The 23,918-nt window shown below is 33.9% G+C and overlaps 1 protein-coding gene across 2 annotated transcripts in view; it reads left to right on the top strand.

Moving 5' to 3' along the window:
* The window catches only part of hpo (serine/threonine-protein kinase hippo), a 180,079-nt gene that overhangs the window by 139,817 nt on the left and 16,344 nt on the right, over window positions 1-23,918 (top strand). For both annotated transcript variants that reach the window (XM_090414415.1, XM_090414416.1), the window contains 2 exons: window positions 16,710-16,920; window positions 20,758-21,110. In XM_090414415.1, the coding sequence (XP_090270541.1) occupies window positions 16,710-16,920; window positions 20,758-21,110 (564 nt within the window). The remainder of the gene's footprint in view (window positions 1-16,709; window positions 16,921-20,757; window positions 21,111-23,918) is intronic.

Raw genomic sequence — 23,918 nt, 5'->3', positions numbered from 1 at the left:
GTCATCTCCATCCAGGAGGTTGACTATTATGGTTCTCTACTTGAGATGTATAATATGCAGTAGAAAGATAAGATGGTGAGACTCCAATCTCTTTCATCTCTCATTTAGTATCCTATATCTATATAGATGTCTATATATGTGTGTGTTGAGGTGGGGGGGGGGGGATGTTGGTAGGACTAATTTGCCTGTTTGAGGGATGAAAAACCGAAGTGTCCAGGAGGGAAAGCTCTGATAAAAGTTTCTAGTGTCAATGAGATTCAATGGGCTCTATGGTCTTTCCAACCAACTAAGTTTCAGAGCCTCTTAAATAACACCAGAAGAACAAAATAATCTATGAACTTGCTAATATTTCACCAGATTTTTAGCTAACATCTTCAGAGCACAAATTGTAATTGTTATAAACTCAAGCACTCAACTAGGTATTTGCAGAAACAGTTCACATTGTAACTGAAAAGAAATTAATGTCTTACGTCATCTTCTAGGGGATAAAAAAGTAGATTAATTCAGTGAAGTCAAACTAGATGTGATCTTAGAATAGTTGCCTGGCTCTCTGACAGATTAATGCAGCCATACTTATTGATTGAAGTATTTCATAGCTGATGATGATTCTGAAACTAGTCTCTTAGACCTGTAGTGACTTCTGTGGAGTACTGTTTTTTTCTTTCAGTTTTCTTCTTTCTTTCTTTTAAACCTTTTTATAGGTGTCTCTCAATTCTCTTCATCTGTTTCTTTCCTGAGCTTGTTGGTGCCTAAAAGTTCCAATTGTTTTTCTTACATCATCTGACCATCTTCTTTCAGGTCTTCCAGCTGATCTTTTACCTTCATGGCCACCACTCCAGTAAATGTTTTGTCCATCTATTGTCCTTGATTCTTTCTTGCAATGTGTCCTGCCCATTTCCATATCTTTTGAGGTTTGTTTTTTCCAATATCTAAAAATTTTGTTTTAGCTCTTATTTCTTCATTTCTGATTTATCTATGAGTCTTATGTTTAGCAGATATATTTCCATTTTTCTTTCTGTTTTTGTTGCATTTTATCTATTATTTCCTTTTTGATTGGCCAGGTTTCTGCTCCATATGTCATAACAGGCAATCCACATTGGTTGAACAGTTTTGCTCTGTTCTCAGGTTTTAGTTTGCTAAAAATCTCTTCAATTTTCCAAAAGCTGCCCATCCCATTCCTATTCTTCTTTTCACTTTTTTCATGACTTAACAATTTTCCTACGTATACATACTTATCTACTATTTCAATTTCTTTATTGTTTACCTTAATAACGTTGTGTCTTTCATTGTATCCTTTTTGGTATGTCGTTATTTTGGTTTTCTCAGAATTAATGTCTAATCCAATTTCTAGTGATTTAGTTGTTAGATCTTCTATCATTTCTTTTAAATCTTTCATATTGTTTGCAATAATAAGAATATCATCAAATCTTTGGTTATTTAATTCCAGTAATATTGACTTCTTTATTGGACCACTCTAAATTACTCATCATATGTTCCAGTGTTAATGTGAAGAGTTTGGGAGAAATGGTGTCTCCTTGCCTTATTCCTTCATTTATGTGAAATTTTTTGCTTATTTCATTAAGAATGATATTTGATGTAGCATTTCCATAAATATATTTTATTACATTAAGAAATTGTTTTTCAATGCCATAATCTCTAAGAACTTCTATTAGATTATGTTTTTATGCAATCAAAAGCTTTTTTAAAATCTATGAAGGCCATGTGAAGAAGGTTGTATTCTTCACATGGCCTTCATATTTTTCAATAAGCAGGCTTATTGATTGAATATGATCTATTGTACTGAAGTTCTTTCTGAAACCAGCTTGCTCAGAGGGTTTTGTTTTTAATCTATTGGTTATAATTCTAGTGAAAATCTTAGAGCTTTCTTTCACTTAGTCCTGTATAGTGGAATAGGTGGCTATCTAGAGCAGGGTTTCCCAAACTGTGTTCTGCAAGAAGTTCTCCTAGAATTTGTCATTTTAGTTTTCTAAGCATTTTTCATGAATAAATATTATATATTGGAAATATTCTGAGGAGAATAATATTCGTGAATATGTCTTAAAGCTCAGATCCAGAATGCCTAATAACATCTATGTAACAAATGTTAGTGACCAAACCGTGTATTTTTAAACATGGAAGTATTCATGAATTATCGTTAATTTTCACACATCGAAATCTTTCAACAATCAGGAAAGAGAATACTACTGTTTATGACCGATCATAAAAATTGCCTGCAAGCCGATTACAACAATGGGCGGCATATCCTCTATTCTCAAAACTGAAAGAAATAACATCTGTGTTGCAAATGTTAGTGACCAATCAGCAAGGAAGTATAAAGAAAATTTTTCCACTAAAATTGAAAATCAAGGTAGTCTGTATTCGGTTCTCAAATCTAGTAATACTGAATACTTTCTTCGCAAGTTCGTATTGTAGGGTGAAAGTTTCGAAACCGTAGTGCGGTGATTTTTTAAAAGTAACAGGCCTGCAGATTTAAATTTTAATATGAATAAGAGACAAGGAACTTTGTTTAATTTTGGTATTAAGAAATCTCTTATTGAAGGTGTTTGTGATGCAACAGATAATGAGTCATCCACCACCAGCCTACAAAGCGATCTCCAGGATGTACAAAAGGAGGGGAAAACTACCAGCATACAGGAGAAAAAGTCTGTTCACTCGTAAGCACTTATAATAATATTATAAATTTTTGGTGATCAGAGTGGGATATGTCAATGAAAATCAGCACAAATTAATTTAATGATGTTTGTTTAATTAATTATCAATTAAAAATTAATGATCAATTATTAATTGATAATAAACAATCAGCTAAATTAACAATTAATACATTACAAAATAACCAAGGTGTTCTGTGAAAATTTCAGGATTTGTGAAGTGTTTCGTCATAGGAAAAGTTTGGGAACCGCTGATCTAGAGCATGGTCTACTGTTCGTGACTTGCCATACCAATGGTAGCAAATGTAGTTTTTATGTTCATCAAAACATGTTAACAGATCTACCAGTCTGTCCAGAGCAGGCTAAGTTGCAGGCACATGGAACTTTATACAGTCCAGGTTGTGTAAGCGAATGATGCTCATCCTCTGGAAAACAGATGCAGGTTGCTAGCTAGATGTGTAGTTTAAATCATAGTTTATAAATAGCTTTAGTTTTCTTTTCATAAGTATCCCAGATAAAGGAGATCGGAATAGTGTTGTTGTGATCTTGGGGGATCTTCTTAGGGTGGGGGATGCAGTATTTTGTCTATTTTATGAGTTGTAATATGAAAGTTTGCAAGAACGAGATCTGTACTCCTAATGGTAAGGAGAAGGAACAAAGTTGGTCCATTTTATGATTTTCTGTTTTATAAGATTTATTTTATAAGAGTTGTATAAGATCTTGGGGTGAAGTGCAGAAAGGATTCTGGCTTTCAAATAATTCTCTTATTAATATGATATCTGTTACTTATATCTCAGTCTTTTATCTTAACATGTTGATGAGCACTTAAAATTTGGTATGAGAATGCTCAAATTTGACATGTCATAAATACAGAATTTTTAAAATTGTTACTCTCAGATGCAGATTCAACTTCTAAGAGTCATTATTTTCTGACAACAAATATTAAGTTTTATAGAGATACTGTAAAAGTATTTCTCTGTTAAGTTATTTACATTTGAATAGTGTTAGTCATTTAAATACAAAAAAAAAAATTGAAAATGACCATATCATCACTTTCATTAAAAGAAAGGATAACAAATATCCATAGGTATTATTTCTGGAAAAATTTCCATGTTACTCTAAGTGCATATTATTTTTATGACTATTTAGCCTATTTTTGTTTAGGAGTACCTGTTTTTTATAATGTAATTGGCTTTTTACTCAATTTTTAGGGCATTACTGATGTTTTAAAGACAGATATAGGAAGAATAATTTGGGCATGCCTTTGCAGGATGTTACGGGTGGTCTTCTTATTCAGCGGCATCTGGTGTATGGCGATATGCATTTATCTGCTGTTGAATTCTCTCCCAAACAATTCTCTACCTATCCTTAAAAAATCCAAGTCTCCCACATCTCTCTATCCCCACAATTCCAACCCCCCCTTTCCTTTCAGTCATACTTCAACAGCAGATAAATGTATATTGCCATACACTGGATGCCGCTGAATAAGAAGACAATCAGCAACATCCTACAAAGGTATGACTGAATTATTCTTCCTATACATACAGGGTGTTCGGGATAAATTTGACCGTTTCGTAAGGAAAAAGAAAATCTTCTTTGTATCTATTAAATTTAATGAATTGACAAAAAACATTACAGGCAGAGTTAATTACAATACTATCAACAAGATTTACTCAAAATAACCACCATTAGCATCGATCACAGCTTCAATCCTGCTTTGGAACCTCGAACAAGCTGATGCTACAGTCTCCCTGGGAAGGGCCGCAAAAACTGTTTTAATTTTATCCATTAACTGGGCTTTTGTATTACTGGAAGTGCGATTGGTGTCTTTTTCAACTGCGCCCCATACAAAATAATCCATGGGGTTAAGGTCTGGGGAGTTTGGAGGCCAAACATTTGGACTGGTGAAGTCGTAGAAATTTTCAGACAACCATTTTTGACTTTTCCCAGAGGTGTGGCAAGGGGCCGAATCCTGCTGCCATACATACGGCCCACCATTGGCTACCCTTGTTATCCAGGGCTTGACTACAGTTAGCAACTCCATGAACAAAGCCCGAATTCCAATGCCAGGGTTCTTCAACACCTGTTCCTGCAGATTTGCGAGGAATTCTGCTGTACGAACGCAATCAGATCGCCTGCTAGGGATCTTTCTTCTTGCTACATCCTCGTAGTCACCATTGCAAGTCTCTAGTTCATGCCTGATTGTTTTTACTGTATTCAGGGAGCATTGGGCAGCAGTCGTAATATCCTTATTTTGATGGCGGGCACGAATCATCATGATACAAGTTATTCTCTTCCATGATTCAGGTGGGTTCCAGCTATCCATCCTTTCTGACATCTTGTATATGAATGAAGAAGGGTCCAAACTTTTAAATGAAGAGAAGTGTGTGTTAATACATGTAACTTACGGAAAAATATAATTAATTATAAATATGTCAAATTTATCCCGAACACCCTGTATATTCTTCATATATGTCTTTAAAACATCAGTAATGCCCTAAAAATTGAGTAAAAAGCCAATGACATTATGAAAAAGGGACACTCCTAAACAAAAATAGGCTAAATAGCCATAAAAATAATAAATATCCATTATTGTTTTATAGCCAAGTGGAAAGTGTTTCTTTTTAAATGTACCAAGTTTCAAATGTGAGAAAACTGATGAGAAATACAGCCTTGACTATGAGAGTTGTTGTGATGTTATCCTACATAAAAAAAAACAACAAACTGATTTTTATCATATCCAAGGCAGAAAAACCTAAGGAAGACAAAAGCTCTTTGAATTTTTCTAAATATACATACTCATCTACTAAGGAAGAAATCCCATGTTTTGAGGTTATAGTTTTGATATGTGAACACTTGGTCAAGTTATATATTATAACTATAAAAGAAAAATCTTAAAATGGCTAAATTCTATCAAATACTGTTAAAAGAAAGAATAATAAAAGAAGCAAAACATTGCTTAGAAGAATACAACAGTGCAGTAGCAAAATATTAATGTTGCCTTGGGTATTGAAATATTTAAAAAGAGCAATTCTGGCAAGAAACATACATTTACCTTTCATTTATGTTAGAAGTTTATTTTGCACTTGGTTAGACTATAATAAATTTAGTTTAATCTTTTATCCAAGTGTATGCAAACAAAGTTTGCACCTGAAAATATCTTAGGGACTGAGGTAAGGTTGTGCAACACCAGGCAACTCATCACTCCTTGTCTCGGTATCTCCCATAATGCAAAGCACATCTCCTTGCAGACATGTATATTGCTATGCATTAATTTTTATGCTTTTGACACACATACAGGCTTTGGGGAAAAGTTTGTCAAGTACTTTTAACTAATTGCAAAACCATGGCAACACTTACACTGAATGTTGTATTCTTGTAAGCTTTCAAACCCTTTTAAAATGTTCTAAGTATTAAAGTAAACTTTTATTTGTTTGTTTTTTTACCAGTTCATTATTAAACAAATTAAGGTCAAAGCTGTATAACTGAGAGGAGACCTCCACATAGCCTTTAAAGGAATGCGGAGAACCGACCAGGGCTTCTGACCTAATGTCCAATCCTCGCCTTCTCATGGTGCACCCTGTTGGGTATCTACTTGGATACTGAACGAACGAGGATGGGCTGGCAATTTGGGATTTAGCCGACCAAATTGTATTCTTATTGGTTAAACCAAAATAAAAAATGATGGTACAACATGACAAAATTTCATGCCGGCTGGGGCATCGCCCAGTTAAACAAGGCCCCCGTTGTTTTCGCCAGGGAACCAGGGCGAACAGCGTAAAGTCAGCTACTGGAACAAATCTGAAAACAAACCCCAACTCAACATCACCAGAGTTAAAGATCGGTACTATCAACGTAAGAAGCCTGAATGGCAAAGAAATGGAGCTAGCTGAAGAATTAGATAAGTACCAGATCGACATAATAGGGGTGACTGAAACAAAAAAGACCAAAACTGGTGAGATCTTTCTGAGCAATAAATACAAAATGTTATATTCAGGCAATGACAATCAAGGAAAAGAAGGAGTAGCCATAGTATTCAACACAAAATACAAGGCTAATCTTCTTGAATGGCAGTCAGTCTCAAGTAGAGTAATGTGGAACTGGACAATGAGACTTATTTGTGCCTATGGTCCCACAGAAGGTTCTACTAAGGTAGAAGTAGAGGAATTTTTTGAGGCTTTAGAAAAAGCGACTGACACAATGAAAAATGAAAAGTTGGTCCTTGTTGGGGATCTAAATAGCAGAGTAGGAAATGATTGTGAGACATACAAAAATATTTTGGGAAAATTTGGAGAAAAGAGCAAAGCTAATAATAATGGCAAATATCTGTTGGATTTCTGCCAGGACATGGACTGGTTATTATTAACACCATGTTCCAACATAAAAATGTGCACAAATTCACATGGAGAGAAGAGGCTAGGAATAAGAAAAGTCTCATTGACTATGTTATTGTTGAAAGTGATATTTTATCCATGGTGCAGGGCACCAGAGTGTACAGAGGATTTGAAATTGGAAGTGATCACTATTTAGTCTTGAGCAAGATAAAATTGAATTTCATATTGAAAAGAATAACATGTAAGAAAGTTTTAAAGCAAATAAAAGTTGAGCAGCTCTCAGATCTGAACTGTAGACTAAAATACACAAAGATTATTGAAGAAAAAATGAAAGAGTTTGAGAACAGGAATCAAACCTTGGAGATTCAGTGGCAAACTCTGAAGAAAACATTGATTGATTCTGCCAGAGAGGCATGTGGTGAGGTTGTCTGTAAGGATCCAAAAATCAGAACTCCCTGGTGGACACAGGAAGTTAAAGAGACAGTGAAGGAAAAGAAGAAAGCATATCAAAAGTTCCTGTCAAATAAGTCAGCTTGTGCTCTTAGAGAATACAGAGACAAATGCAAGAATGCTAAACACTGTGTAAAACTAGCTAAACAAAAGTCATGGGAAGACTTTGGCAATAATATAGAAAATAAATATCAAGAAGGTGGCAAAATATTTTGGAGGTTGTTGAAGAAGCTTAGGAATGGAGGAAAGAGTGCTGTAAAAGGAATTAGAGATGATAAAGGTGACATGAAAACGGGAGAAAAAGATATCCTTGAAGTATGGAGTAATTACTTTGAAAAACTGCTAAATGAAAGATACAGTGGTAAAAAACACTGACCAGGCATGCAGTCAGGAATACATATCCATACTTGAAGTAGAAAAAGCCATCAAAGGCTTGAAATGTGGAAAGGCAGCAGGAGTAGATGATATTCGACCAGAAATGCTGAAGTATGGTGGTATAAGAGTCTTACAGTGGCTGCACTGCATAGTTCAGAAAGCCTGGACAGAGGGACGAATTCCCGATGATTGGAGTAGAGCTCTCATAGTACCCATATATAAAAAGGGAAATAAAACTGCATGTGAGAATTATAGAGGTATTTCCCTACTGAGTGTTCCTGGCAAGATCTATGCAAGTATGCTTGAGAAACGGTTGAGAAGAATTGTGGAAGAAAAGCTTGGTGAAGAACAAGCTGGATTCAGGCCAAATAGAGGTTGTCAGGATCAGATCTTCACTTTACGACAAATAGTCGAGAAAGCATGGGAATATAACAAAGATCTGTATTTAAGTTTTGTCGATTTGGAAAAGGCATATGACAAGGTGCCAAGAGAGAAGCTATTCAATACGCTGCAGTTATATGGTGTCAATGGGGCATTATATCAAGTAATACTTAGTCTTTATTTGAGTTGTAAGTCAGCAGTTAGAATTGAAGGAAGTACAGGAAGATGGTTTAATGTTAAATCTGGTGTGAGACAAGGATGTACATTATCCCCTCTGTTATTCATTATCTATATGGATCACATTATGAAGGAAAGTGGTATTAAACGTGATATCAAAATTGGAGATGTTAATGTCTGCTCTTTGCTTTATGCGGATGATGTTATACTTTAAATAAATCCACTACAAGTCTGCAAGATTCTCTGACTAAATTGTTGTAATAGATATGATATGAAGGTCAGTAATGAAAAGACAAAGACAATGAAAATAGGCAGAATCATTGAAAATGTCAACTGTGTTGTGAATGGAGAACCTGTGGAACAAGTAAAACATTTCAGCTATTTAGGCACGATTTTTACCGAAGATGGTAAATTAAATACAGAAATAGACAATAGAATCAACAAAGCTGGTATGGTAGGAAGTCAATTGAATAAATTCATATGGAATAAGAGAGAAATTAGTCAGAACACTAAATTAGCTGTATACAAGACAGTGTTCAAACCAGTTTTAACTTATGGATCTGAGAGCTGGGTTAGAAGTAAAACACTTGATCAAAGACTAGAGACCACAGATATGAGAGTCCTGCGAAAGATTATAGGCGTGAACAGATGGCATCAATGGCAATATCATATTAAAAACGAGGATATTAGGAAAGAATTTGACATTGTCAGCATCCAGGAATGCGTTAGCAGAGCTAATCTCAGGTGGTATGGTCACTTAAACAGAATGGGCGAGGAAAGATTAGCAAAACAAGTGTTCTCTGCCAGGTTGGCAGCAAAACGACCCAGAGGAAGACCAAGATATAGGTGGATTGATACGGTACGAAGTCCTTAGACGATAGAAATATAAGATCTGATAATGTTGGAGTCTTGACAAATAACAGACTGATTTGGAGGAAAATTGTAGTTAGGAAATTAATAATGATGTAATTTTTTTCATGTAGTACTCTCATATCCTGTACACCCCTTGAGGACACATGGCAGGAATTTGATGATGATGATGATGATATTTATTAGCTTTGGTTTTAATAATTTTTTTATTCCAATGAATCTTTTAAGGCTTTTGTTTGTTTGTTTTAATTTTCTGAAGCCTTTTCCTTTCAATTTAGTGATGAAAACTGATATAAAGAAAGATGGTGTTGGTCTCATAGGTGCTTCAGAGTTTAAACAACAGAACAAAGCAATTTATTAAGCAGTTGCAGATATTTGATTTTTTCCATTCAGATATGCCACATTGTGTTTTTATTAAATTAACATTATCAAATTATTTATCAAATATTAATTTATTTTCAATATCATAATTTTGGAAAACAGATTTTAAGATATAATATGCATTACCTCTCCCACCTTCATAATGCAATTAATGCTATCTAATACTCTTATGATTTTTATTTTCTTGTAATAAAATTCACTTGCCTTTGTCTCCACTTAAAGGTGTAAAAATTTATGTTAACAAAATAATTTTACAAGATGTAAAGGTCGAAATTTATTATTGTTATTTAAACAACCTTTTTAACATAATGTTGGCTATCCAGTATGGTGCACATGCATGCACATACAAACAAACAAAAAGCAGTTCTTTGCCCTAAACAGATGGTGGATTGACAATCCAAGAACTGAACTATTTCAGCCAGCAAATATCAAGACCTTATCATTATTTTAACAGACCAAAAACAATATAATAAAATTGTTTTTCTTAACTGAAAGTCTGTTTTAAAAATTTTATCCTATCTGTATGAGGAGAACTTCAAAACCCTAACCAGTAGTTTGTAGTGAGTGTGTGCACAAGCAGACATCCAGGAAGCAGCACAACTCTTACTGACAGCTGTGAGGGTGAAATATGTATGTGCTGATAGTTGAATGGAATGTTTTTTAAAGGAAAGTAGACAACAGAAATAGAACACAGAAACCAGTAGATTCATCTGAAAAAGTTTCTTTCAACAGTGAACAGCCACCATTTAAGATGTAATTCTAAAGGCCCTCTCAATATTGTTTTAAAGGATACACTGCAATACAGTTTTAGAGAGTTAATTTCCTTTATTACAGTCAACTCTCACTAAAACTCGTAGATAGCTTGCGATAATAAGATCCACTATTATATTGTTATAGTAAGATCTACTATTCTCCATACCGAGATGTTCTAGCTAGTAATTTTATTACTAGCTAGATGAAACTAGACGATAAAACGATTTTTCAAGAGAAGAAAATTATACTTTCTTCTTAATAGTCCTTATGCGATTTTTGCACATTTCAAGACACAGTGTATTACATACTCAGAGTTTTAAATAGGAACAGTTTATAACTGGAAGATTTGTCTATGAAAACTAGTCAACAAAGTTTTTTTGCTTGAGTTATTCTTTACTGATATTTCTGAAGCAAGATAATTTATGCTAAGAACATTTATCTTGATGTCTACTGAGATTAGATAAGATTATTTGATTGATTCAAGTTAAGAGGGGGGGGGGGTTTCGAAGATTTGCTGGTATTGAATCAGAGTAAAAAGTTTCTCATTTGAAGTGATTTTATATACATATGAGTACATAAGAAAACTGAATTTGTAAACTTCTGATTTTTTAGAAAAATAATTTTAAATACTGGAAGGGAAAACAGTACTCTTTACTATAATAATACTTAGATGCAGTAAAGAATTTTGCATTATTTGAGAGTGATCATGAGGTACTTGTTTGAAAAGTGGTGAAACAAGAAAAGGCTACTGCCAATAAAAGATAAAGTATATGTGAAATTATTATAAGGTGGGTGATTAAGGAAAGCTCTGTAGTCAACTACCATCCATTCATTGGGTTAATGAGCTGTGGAGAAAACATGGGAAGTGCATGGGTAGAGTACTGTAGTATAAATGAGAAGTATAAAGTGCAGGTTAGGAAGACGACAAGCATGGTAAAGAAAGAAAAAATGCAGCACAAGAGAAGATTGGCCAGACCAAGTATAATTCAAGAAAATTCTTCTACCATATGACAATCAATAGGAAGAATAATTATAGTAGGTTGACACTAGTGGATAGTTAAGGTAGCAGAGTCACCATTGCAAAGGGATGTAGTGGAATTATATAATGAATACTTCATTAGTGTATATTATACTCTAATATGATATACACTAATGAAGTATTCACAATATATGATATTGTGTCATATATTGTGAATCATATATGTTGCACAATATATGATATTGTGCAACATGTAGAAGAGAGACAAGTATTGGGAGAATGAGAGGTGAAAAATCATAGGTGTGTCGTGTGTTGATTAGATTAGATGTTAATAAGGTTTTGGGAACACAGCGGCATTTATTTTTAAGGAATGTGCAAAACTATGTCTTCAATTTGGTTATTTAATGAAAGTCTTGCAGTGTGAAAGGTTCCTAAGTACGAGGGTGGTCCGAAAAGTTCTCGCTTCGACCATAGATAGCAACACTATCAGCAAGATTTTTTTTTTTCTAAGTTGGTACATCTGTCATAAGCATCCATGTGAAATTGCAAGTCATTCTATCAAGTAGTTTGTTTTATACAGCTGTCTGAAGCAAAAGTGTTGTCTGTATCACTTGAAATGGATAAAATTGAGTATTGCTTATGAAATTCTTTGTAAAAGAAGGTTTAACACCAAAAGAAATTCATTCAAAGTTCATAAAAGTTTATGGGCACTCTTCTTCTTCATTTTTGACAATTAAGAAATGGGCTGCTGAGTATTAACGTGGCTGTACCAGCCTTGAAGATGATCCACGTAAAGGACATCCAAAAAGTGTAACACCAGAAATCATTGATGAAGTGAACGATATGGTATATTGGATGACCAGCGGGTCAAAGTTCGTGAAATTGCTGAGACTATAGGCATTTCAAAAGAATGTGTAGGATATATTTTGCACAAAGAATTGCAAATGAAAAAGCATTGTGCAAGATGTGTGCCATGCTTGCTCACAGCAGATCAAAAACACACTCACATGAAAATCTCTGAACAGTGCTTGGAGCATTTTAACAAGAATAAAACTGATTTTGTGCGTAGATTTATTGTTATGGATGAGACTTGGATTCACCATTACACGCCAGAATCCAAACATCAGTCAAAACACTGGACAGAAGCCAGTTGTTCCATGCCAAAGAAGACAAAGTCGGTTCCATCAGCAGGAAAGGTCATGGCATCGGTGTTTTGAGATGCTAAAGGCATTTTGTTTATTAATTATATTGAAAAGCGTAAAACATTAACCGGGGAATATTATTCCAATCTTTTGGCCAGACTAGACGGAAAAGTTTGTGAGAAAAGACCCAGTTTGCAGAAGAAAAAAATCGTCTATCATCAGGACAATGCACTTGTCCACACAGATGTTTTAGCAATGGGAAAATTAAAGGATCTGCACTATGAATTGTTGGAACATCCACCCTATTCCCCAGATTTGACTCCCTCTGACTTCTGTCTCTTCCCAAAAGTAAAACTCTTCCTCACTGGTCATAGTTTTCTTCGAATCAAGTGCAGCTGTAGAGGGGGTATTTTGCAGATCTTATTGAGAACCATTACAGGGATGGGATAATGATGCTGGAGCATTGCTGGAATAAATGTATTAGTCTTAAGGGAGACTATGTTGAAAAATAAAAATAATTTTGAAATTATAAATTCGTTTTTTCATTGTTAGGCCGAGAACTTTTCAGACTAGTGCAAAGAAAGAAAAATAGTACCATTCCACAAGCATAGTTCTAGGACAGAAGTTACCAGTTATGGACCGGTCTGTATATCTGCAGTTGTAGTCAAGGTATTGGAGTGGTTGGTTAGAAATAAAATAGAGGATCTTGTTGATGACATACCATCAACCAAACATACCATACCATTCTTTATGATGGTCAGCATGTTTTTGTTTTAGCAATCTACTTGTATTTTATGATCAAATAGCAAACAAGTGTGTTAGATAAGTAAGATTCATATCTAATGTTATTCTTGGACTTTGCAAATGCATTTGGTAAGTTGGTGTACAACAACATAGGATGGGATTAGATGGATTGGGGATTGACTCTTTAAATATACCAGCAAATTGTATATATATGAAGCAAGTATCTCAAAAAAGAGGGTAACAAATGGTGTGTCCCAGGATTCTGTTCTTGGGTGCTTTCCATTTAATTTCTTTGTTAACACGTTCGCTGCCAACTACAAGTATACTCGTATGATGCTTACCGCCGGCAACAAGATTACCGTACTGACCTTGAAGAAGTGAAAATGCTTGGCTTGTTGAGCTAGCAGCAAAACTGTGTATCGTATGACGCTTACTGGCGGCAACGAGATTACCGTACTGACCTTGAAGAAGTGAAATTGCTCGGCGTACGGGAACAGACTATGCCAAAGTAGCGTGGCAGCGAACGTGTTAATGATGTTTAATGTGGATTGATTGGAAATTTTCAGTTTTCTGATTATTCAAAAATTGAGAGAGAATTATATGGAGCATTGCTTATGTTAATTCCCTTCAGGGAGATTTAACTCTACTTTTAGCTTGGATAAAGGAGTGGGATTGTACTTTTAATATTAATAAGTACAAGTTGTTGCATTTTGGAGTGCAGAGATATAATGCTGTGTACTATATTAATGGAACAGTGCTTCAAGAAGTGGATGAGATTCGGGACCCGGGGATGATAGTTGACAGTAGACTGAAGTTTAGCGGACATGTGTTGCAAAGACAACACATCACATTGCTGTTATTAGGTAAGCTGGTACAAGCAGCAGAGGATGGCAATAGATAGTATATTGATTAGATGGATTGGGGGATTGACTCTCTAAATGATACCAGCAAATTGTATATATAGGAAGCAAGTATCTCAAAAAAAAGAGTAACAAATGGTGTGGGCCCTTGCTGTTTAACTTCTTTGTTAATGATGTTTAATGATTGGAGATTTTCAGTTGTTTTCTGGTTATTCAAAAATTGGGGAGAATTATATGGGGCACTGCTTATGTTAATTCCCTTCAGAGAAATTTAACCCTACTTTTAGCTTGGATAAAGGAGTGGGATTGTACTTCTAATATTAATAAGTGCAAGTTGTTGCACTTTGGAGTGCAGAGATATAACGCTGTGTACTATATTAATGGAACAGTGCTTCAAGAAGTGGATGAGATTCGGAATCCACTTCTTGAAGAGGAATGATAGTTGACAGTAGACTGAAGTTTAGAGGGCACGTGTTGCAAAGACTACACATCACATTGCTGCTATTATAAGGAGTATGCTGACATGTAGGGATAAAGAGGTAGTTGGTAATTGTTCCACTGTATAAAGCACTAGTCAGGCTATACTTGAACTGTTGTGCTTAGATTTGTTCATCTAGTTTTCGTTGTGATATGGAAATATTGGAGAAGGTCCAAAGACGATGACTAAGGCAATATCAAGACTAGAATGTTGGCTATGGAAAGAAGTTAAAAGAATGTAGATGACTAAGTTTAATGGATTGCAGGAAAAACGGTGATATGATAGATATGTTAGTCAAGGGATTTTGTCAGATGAATATAGGATTATAAAAAGAGTAGAAGGTAAGAAGGGAAGAACCAAAGGCCATCCCTGGAAGTTGTGTAAGAGTGTGAGAAGTATATTTTTTATATGGAGAATTGTGAGTGAATGGAACACGTTAATATAGGGTGTTAAGAAATGTAATGCTCAATATAATAAGTATGTTGTTGAATGAGTGAACCTCCCACAATAGGTCTGCTTACTCCATGGAAGGTGCGATAATGATAATTACTATTTACTATTATTACGTGACACCTCCAGGGAGTCCAGTGACTCGTCGAGGGAGGGCACCTACTCTACAGCTCTGTCTCCATCACTCAATCCACCAACTACAATGAACCACAACTACACCAACGCCATCTACTGTCCACCACCACTAGTATAATAATAATTATTCATTACAAGTAACTTTTTTATAGCAAAGCCAGGACTTGATTTTGAGGAATAAAGAGCATACCCCAAAATTAAGGAAGAGGGAAAGGAACATTAAAAAAATAATAATAAAAAGTAATAAACAAAATGGTGCAGTTGACAGGATTGCAGCATCAAATAAAAATTTAAATGTTGCTGATATTTTGGTGGAATTCTAACCAGCACCTTCAAAGCACATATTGCAATTGTTATAAAACACAAAGGGCTCACAACTGGTAGTTGAAGAAACAATTCAAATTGTAACTGAAAGGAAGAATTAATTTCCTATTATGATGTCCAGGGAACACCATGTAGTGCATTATAAAAGGAGATTAATTCAGTGAAGTATGACTGCCTCCGAGATCTTCATCGGCTTAATGCACCCATACTTTTTGAGGTTAGGGGAGTGTTTCATAGCTGATTCTAAAAATAGTCCTGTATAAAATTAGCCAGAGAAAACGTGAAAATTATTTTACTGGTGTAATTTTTTTTCCTCTGTATCGTAGGCATATTCAATACAGTTGACAATGGACAATAGAACATAATTAAAATATAAATAGCAGATGCATTTTTAAAAGTGCCATCATAGAATAAGTGATACAATTTACAGGTCAGGCAGATGGGGAGGTCTGCATTAGTATGCATAAAAAAAGCACAAAGATTACATTAATAAAATAGTTTTATTTTAGTAATTTATCCTTAGGCTGAAGTATCTCAGGATAAATAAAGCTAGTCTTGCCAGTCATCATTTTCCCAGACAGAGTTCATTGGAAAAGACAAACATGTTACATAAAAATTAATAGAAAGGTTGTATAAGAATAGTTTCACAACTCAACTAAATTTAAGTAGGAATGACTGACTTTTACATTTTTTTGCCTTTTGGGAAGTTATCTTAATTAATACTCCTCGCCACTACATTAATTATTTAGTTTATTGTTTTAACTATTCTTGACTTAATGGCATCACACATAGAATTTTGATATTGTTACTATGTGATGCTTGCATCATCACATAATCTAACATGTTTATTTGTAATTGTTATTTTGTTCCCTTTAATTACTCTTACAGGTAATGTTGGAGAAATTCAATCAAAAATTTTGTATTCATTAAAAAAGTTATTTTCTGCATAAGTATTTTCTGTTTTTATTAAGCATATTAAGATTTGGATGCAGGAGAACACTAGAAAAGTTAACTTCAGTACAGTATATCAACTTTCTTATATATATACTGTTGCATTATTATTGTACATGTGTAAGTAATGTTAAAAGTAAATTTGCTTTTCAAAAATCGTAAAACAAAATATTATTCTTTAACTCAAAGTTTAAACAAATTATTGAGAATAATTCATAAAATGCATTTTTGTTATTGCCTATTCCCATTTATACAGGATGAAGATGAAGTGGACTCAAAAACTATGGTGGAGTTCATGGCTAACTCAGGGACTCTAGTGCCAAGCAATAATGAAGAGGAAGATGAAAGTAATACAATGATATCACATAGTGATGGTGGTACTCTTGTAGCAAATAGTGATGTTGAATCAGATTTAGGTACACTTGTTATTAATAGTGATGGAGAAGATGAAGACTCAACAATGAAGAGTAAGGAGAAATAGTTATATTTTTGCACTAAAGGTCTCAAATTATTGTATTTCTGAAAATTACTAAAGAAATATAATAGTTTGAAAAATTCATAATAGTTCTAAGAAATAGTCCAACTTTAGTTGACATAATAATGCAGAACAAGCAAAACTTTGTTTATATGCATTTTATTTATTTATTATTATTATTTTTAAGTTAATCATTGCCAGGTTTTAGGTTTATTTCATATTTATACATATTCACCTGTGACTGTCACTTCATTTGTCCTTATGTAGAGAATGATTCTGATGTGATTGATTTTAATGTACCTAGATTTTTTAAATGAAATTTTAAATTTAAATTTTGCTTCAAATATGAAGTTTTTAATATATATACGTGTGTATGTATCAGAGGCGAATATTCTGGGTGTGCGGTGCTCATCCACGAAATATCAGTATCACTGATATTATAGTTTTGTATTTATTCCTGTTAAAGACTCCCCAATTGTTTGCAGACTTCGCGCGATTCCTAAAATTGAACACATTGTCCTCTTCACGAGGATAATGAAGCATTAGTGCTTCATGAAGAGGGCACTTTCGATGCGAAAACATTGCTTCACATTCGCGTTAATAGCCCAGGTATGCTTTCAAAATGCACACACCTTTGAGCCCTTTGAAAAGATGTAAAGAGGGCGCAGCAGGTCAAATTCTTAGCGTTAGTATTTTTAAACTGCTGAGAAGGCGGGGGCTGAGTGAGCTAATATTTTGAGCTCACCCAGCAGCTGTGATTGGTTATTGTGTCAACCAATCCAATTGAATGTTGTCACTTGTCATGAGTTGAGCACTTTCTGTATCTGATGGCTGTATTACAAACAGCTGTTACACGTTTTCTGGAACTGAAGATTTGAAAGTGGATGTTAGGAGAAAAATGCTAATTGTTTTTTCTTTTGCTTGTGCAGTATAGCATCTGTCGAGGTTGCAAAGTTTTTTAACAGTATGGAGACATTTTTATTCTGGTCTTCAGAAACAACAGACCGTAAAAAATTATCTATTCCTGAATAAAAATGAGTATTCTGTGTATTATAAGACTTGTTGATCCAACAAAATACCAGCATATGTGAGATTTATAAGACAGAAGAACTGATACTAAAAAATATAAAAAACTAATGAATATAGGATTCTCGAAAGTGTGGATAATTCCGATAATGATTGGATGTTATGTATACTGAGTCTCAGCAAACAAAATAAAATTATTGGAAAATGGAGCGAAATATACACAAATCAGAGAAATATACATAACATATGCAACATTTTACGAGATGATTTGCTGTTCCATCCAACCATATTTATTCCTGCAATACTCTCTCTCTTCATAAGTTTTTTTTTTTTTTTTTTTAATTATGCCATCATAAATTCACTTATTCATGTTTAGACTGTATAGGATCGTGCTATTCGCTCTACCTAGCAACTTATAGGACACGCATATCACAAATGATAATTATTAATAATTCGTTTACCATTAATGAAAGTGTTTCTACTCACATTTATTCTTTCCTATTCGTACATGTCATGTAAATGATGGTTCACATATTTTCATCTTTGAGTATTTCAAACATACCAACCAAATATAGCATTCACCTTCATTGTTGTTTTCTAATAAATCCTAAAACAAACAGATTTGTTTCCCCCCACTCTATGCAGAAGTATTCAAAGTTATCTTGCAGTTAATTGCATTGGACCAATTAAGATGAGCGCTGATATGCTATCACTCTCAAAACTTTCATACGTCGATAAAAATGCAATTACATGGTCATGGTCATCTGGGGGAGGGGGGGGGGGACTTAGTCATTTTATGAAATTTTCATAAAATACCTTATCAGATTTTAATTTTTCACATTTATATACTAACCACTGATAAAATCTGCAACTGCTGCACTGTGGAACAGTCCCCCCTGCTGTGTTTCCCAAGGAATACAATTTACAATCATTTAAATCAAATGTAAACAAGTTCCTCCTTTCCCAACCCATTACTCATACACAGTACTAATGTACTATAGGTTGATCAACCAACCTTTTGTGTATCGGCACAACATAAAAAAAAAAAATAAAAATAAAAATAAAAAAAAATTCTAAGTCTCATTGCATCATCTGTATCTAAAAGTTTCTGAATTTTCTAGGTCCAGGTGTACTGATAGTCCAGGTATGCTGAGCATTTATCTGACAGCATCCTGCTAATGCCCATTCATGCAGACAGTTCTACACAAATGACCATTATCAGGAAAGCTGCCAGACTGTGCAGTGATGCAGATGTACATCATCAACTAGATGACCACAGTTGTTTATTATGTTTGAACTTTATGCATTCTTTGATGTTCTGATGGCTGCATATTATAATATCAGAACAAATGTCAACATTACCAGAGTTTCATCTTTGGAGCTCTATTTCTAAATACTATTCCAGAAATTAAATACTCTGTGTATGGATAACAAAGAGTATTTCATTTCAGAAATAGTGCTTAGAAATAGAGCTCCATAATTTTTATATCACATTGATCCATTTCTTGTAATTTCCATATAAAATATAAACAGCAAAAAATCCATCCAGTTCATATTTGTTCCAGTTATATAAACAACAAATGAGCTAACTGCACTAATTAATAAAGTGACTGAATTTTGTCCTGTCGGATGTCACTGCATGCGATAAAGTTGCTACATACCATACCACAAAAGAAAGAGGCCTACACTTAATTGATAATTGGCCTGGTCACAGTACAAAGTATTTGCTACGATAAAGAGCCAAGAGGCTATTTTTCCGGTGGCATAAATTAAGGGGATAATAAATCCCTCACCATTTTAAAGCCGGATTACGAAACTTGGAGATTGAAATCTAAGAGTTTCATGCTGAAGAACTATCGGCAAGTCCAAGCGCAAGTCAACACCTGGGTAGTGCAACACTAGGGCAACTCGGAGCAAAGGTGCAGCAAGCTCCATCACTATCCTTAATATTTTCTCATAATGTAAACCGCAGCTCCTAGGAGATGTATTACTGTTTTACATTATGAGGAGAGGTCACTATCCAGACCGGTTTCGACCTTTATTGAGGTCTCATCAGTGAGTAAGTAGACCTGGAATACCAAGGTTTAAGTGAACTGAACTTACATATATCCCTACTAATGAATTGCCAGACCGGTGTACCCATATATTATTATTACTACAATAAAGAGCCAAGAGGTGAAATGGTGAGGGATTTATTATCCCCTTAACTTAATTTATGCTGCCGGAAAAATAGCCTCTTGGCTCTTTATTGTAGTAATTTTATATGGGTACACCAGTCTGGCAATTCATCAGTAGGGGTATATGTAAGTTCGGTTCACTTAAACCTTGGTATTCCAGGTCTACCTACTCACTAATGAGACCTCAATAAAGGTCGAAACCAGTCTGGGTAGTGACCTCTCCTCATAATGTAAAATAATAATACATCTCCTAGGAGCTGCGTTTTACATTATGAGAAAATATTAAGGATAGTGACGGAGCTTGCACTACCCAGGTGTTGACTTGCGCTTGGACTCGCCGATAGTTCTTTGGCATGAAACTCTTAGATTTCAATCTCCAAGTTTCGTAATCCGGCTTTAAAATGATGAGGGATTTATTATCCCCTTAACTTAACAAAGTATTTGCATTTAAGAACATTTTGCCTTGTGATAAGTAAACATGCAAAAGAATATATTCACTTAGAATAAAATTTTGATTCATAAATGTGTTAAGCAAGTAATCTGATATGACAATTTATTTTTGATGAACATAAAATGTGAATAGTAAAAAGAAAGGCAATACATGTTATGAATGATGTATCTATTAGGGCATGATACAGTTCCTGGAGAGAAGAAAGAAAACTACCGTCCCTATTTCCTTGATCATTTTGATAAGAAAGAAAGAGAACAGCAAAGTAGTAAATCTTCTGAACAAGGAAGTACCAGCCCAACATCTCCTGTTCCTCATACAGGAACTCCCCATCCAAATCACTTCCAGCAAAATATGTCTAGGACTGGCCAACAGCAGCATCCACAGCAGAGACTCTCTCAAGCCCAAGAGAAAAAATTTGTCAATCATTTACAGCGTCAGTTAAATCAAATAAGCAATGCTGGTCCTTGTGCTGCTCTTCATGAACCAACAAAATTTCAGCGTTCCTTTGCAGATGGAGATTTTGATTTTGTAAGTGTTTTTTGCATCCAAAATTAGATCTGTACTGTATACTTAACCAGTGTTTTTTTTAATGCAGTGGTTTGATTTCGTATATGCTGAAGTTCAGTAACCTATGTATAGTTTTTAATCTTTTTAAAGATTTCTGTAAGAATATATTTTTCATGTTTAAATGTAGCTATTCCTTAGCTTAAATACCTTGAATGATTAAGCCATCAGCAGTCTACAAGTCTAAGTCATAACGTAGTTTCCGTTGTCATCTAAATAAATCTTGAGGACCTGTAGAGGACTTATGAGGATGACATTTATCTACATAGGTTAAGAACTAAGTTTAATTATCCCTTATTTTTAACACTGTTTTTTATTTTATTAATTTTTATGTTGCTCCCACGCATGGAAGGTTTATTTGTAAACCTACCATTTGTACCTTAGAGGGATTAAGGATTTTTTTTTCCTATTTATATTAATTTTACTTTTTTTTTTTAAATTTATTTATTTTACAGTCTTGGAAGCCCTGCTCTAAAGACCACCAAGACCAAACATGGAACTTTTTCTAATCCATTTCAGGCCTTCAATAAGCAGGGTGATGGCAATGAAATTTAGTTGAGTAATACTTTCTATAATAATATGATCCATATAGATTATTAAAAAGAGGGGGTGTGCAGTAATATATTCATAATTTAATATTCAAAGAACTGCCTGTACATCCTTTAATCTGCTGCTTACTTTCGCTTTAAATATAAGATATATATACTTATTCTGTAGAGTGACTTATATAAAGCACAATAGTTTTTTAGTGTTTGACAGTTTTTCCCCTTAGTAAGAGGTATAGTATATCTTATGGACTTTTTTTTAAAGATTTACAAAACTTATATACAGATCATTTACATGATTTCTTTGCTATTTGTCATCATGATTTGTTGAATTTCTTGATATTGGTCAATAGTAAACAGGATACTATGATAGCCAATACAATTAAGATTTTATTATTAAATTCCTGTCTTTTTTTCTTTTTTCATATTGATGTATTGAGGTGGGGGGGGTTGGAAAGTTCTGATAAACACCTAGAACAAAAATTAATTAATTTCATGTCTTATATATCCTAAAAGAAAAAGAACAAATTACATAATTTGATGAAACATGGGGTTAAAGGGTTTTAAGATATGGATATGTTCTTTCTTTCTTTCTTTCTTTCTTGTGGTTATATCAGTTGCTTTAATATCATTTTTGTTCTAGGTGTTTATCAGAACTTTCCAGATCTCCCCCCCCCCCCCTTGTATTATCTATAATAATTGTTTGGCTTAAATCCTAATTATTGCAAGCAAACATTGTCAGATTTGTTCTCACCAATTTTTCGGACCTTAAATTCAGTGTTTTAGCATAATTCTTACCTCTAGTCACCAGATCTAACATTGTAATTAAATGTGTTTGAAATAAGTGGTGTATAGTAGCTTCATAAAATTCATGACATACTATCATTTTACAGTGTATATCCTTGTGTACAAGACATTGACATACTAAAACAATTAAAATTTCACATGTTTTCTCATTAAAAAAAAAATTTTAAAAAATTATTTTTATGTTTTTTCATCAGCAACATTTTTGCAAAGTAGTCATTAAATCTATCTGTTCACTGTCCTAATTTTTCCAGCTCTTCAGTACAGATATTAACATTGGTTTAAATACTATCATGTATACCACCAGATGGTCTTTTGGCCAGATTCCACTCATTTCATATAAATTTATTAGCTCTGACCTCCCACCACACTAGCTTTACTTATTCTGTTATCTGATAACAGAAAAGGTAACTGTGTTCCCTTCATTAAAAATTTCACTTAAATAACTAAATGCAGTCTTTTCTATACAGTATTGAGAATCCAGTTAATACATTCTCAGTAGTGGTTTTCCTGCATATTTTCAGTTTCTGTTTTTGTTGTTGACAAATTTGTCATAGCAATTATTTAATTTGGATAAAGAGCTTGGATGAAGACCTATAGTAGATTTATGGGAATGATATCCTCTGCATAGAGAAAAAAAAAAGTCAACTGTTTGAATATCAAGTTTAATACTTCTTTTTTTTTTTTAATAATTATGTAGTATAGATTATGAATAACAGTGGATAGTTGTACAACTCTGCCCTACAATTGATTTACCCCCTCCCCTCCCAAAAAAACTATCTTCCTTTAAATTCAAACTGCTAATTTACAAGTTGAATATGAGCTATATATTGCTTTGTAAAAGGCACCACAAGTTAGTCTTTTGAGATCAACAAAGTTTATATACCATAAAGTTAAAATTGTAAAAATATTCCCATTATGGGATACTAAGGCACTTAATGTGAAATCATTAGCTTCTACATACAAGTAGCCCAGTCATGAAGATATTTCATGTGCAAACTTTGTTTGCTTATACTTAGATAAAGGATTAAACAAGAATATAATTTCTTGGCAAGTTTAATTTAAGATTAAAATCTAGTTTTCATAATAAAAAAGGGTGTACAGTATGCTGTGATAGTACTACATAATTAAGTACATTATTACTAACTTTCTTGTAACAATTTTCCTCCAAATTAGTCTTATTTGCCAAGACTCCAATATTGTCAATTATTATATTTTGGTCGTTCTAGCTACTCTAACTGCATCAATACTTAGATATTGATCTTTCTCTAGGTCTTTTTCCTACCATTCTGGCATCAGACATCTTACTTACCTTTCCTCTTGCATTCTGTTTAAGTGACTATATCATCTAAGGTTATCTTTCAAAAATGCTTACAATATCATGTTTCTTCCTAATTCCTTTGTTTTTCATGTGATTCTTCCA

Source organism: Typopeltis vanoorti, chromosome 25 (assembly GCF_054136105.1).
Source record: "Typopeltis vanoorti isolate ZY-2024b chromosome 25, IOZ_Tvanoo_1.0, whole genome shotgun sequence".
Classification (NCBI taxonomy): Eukaryota; Metazoa; Arthropoda; class Arachnida; order Uropygi; family Thelyphonidae; genus Typopeltis; species Typopeltis vanoorti.
This window is presented reverse-complemented; position numbering and strand designations above follow the sequence as displayed.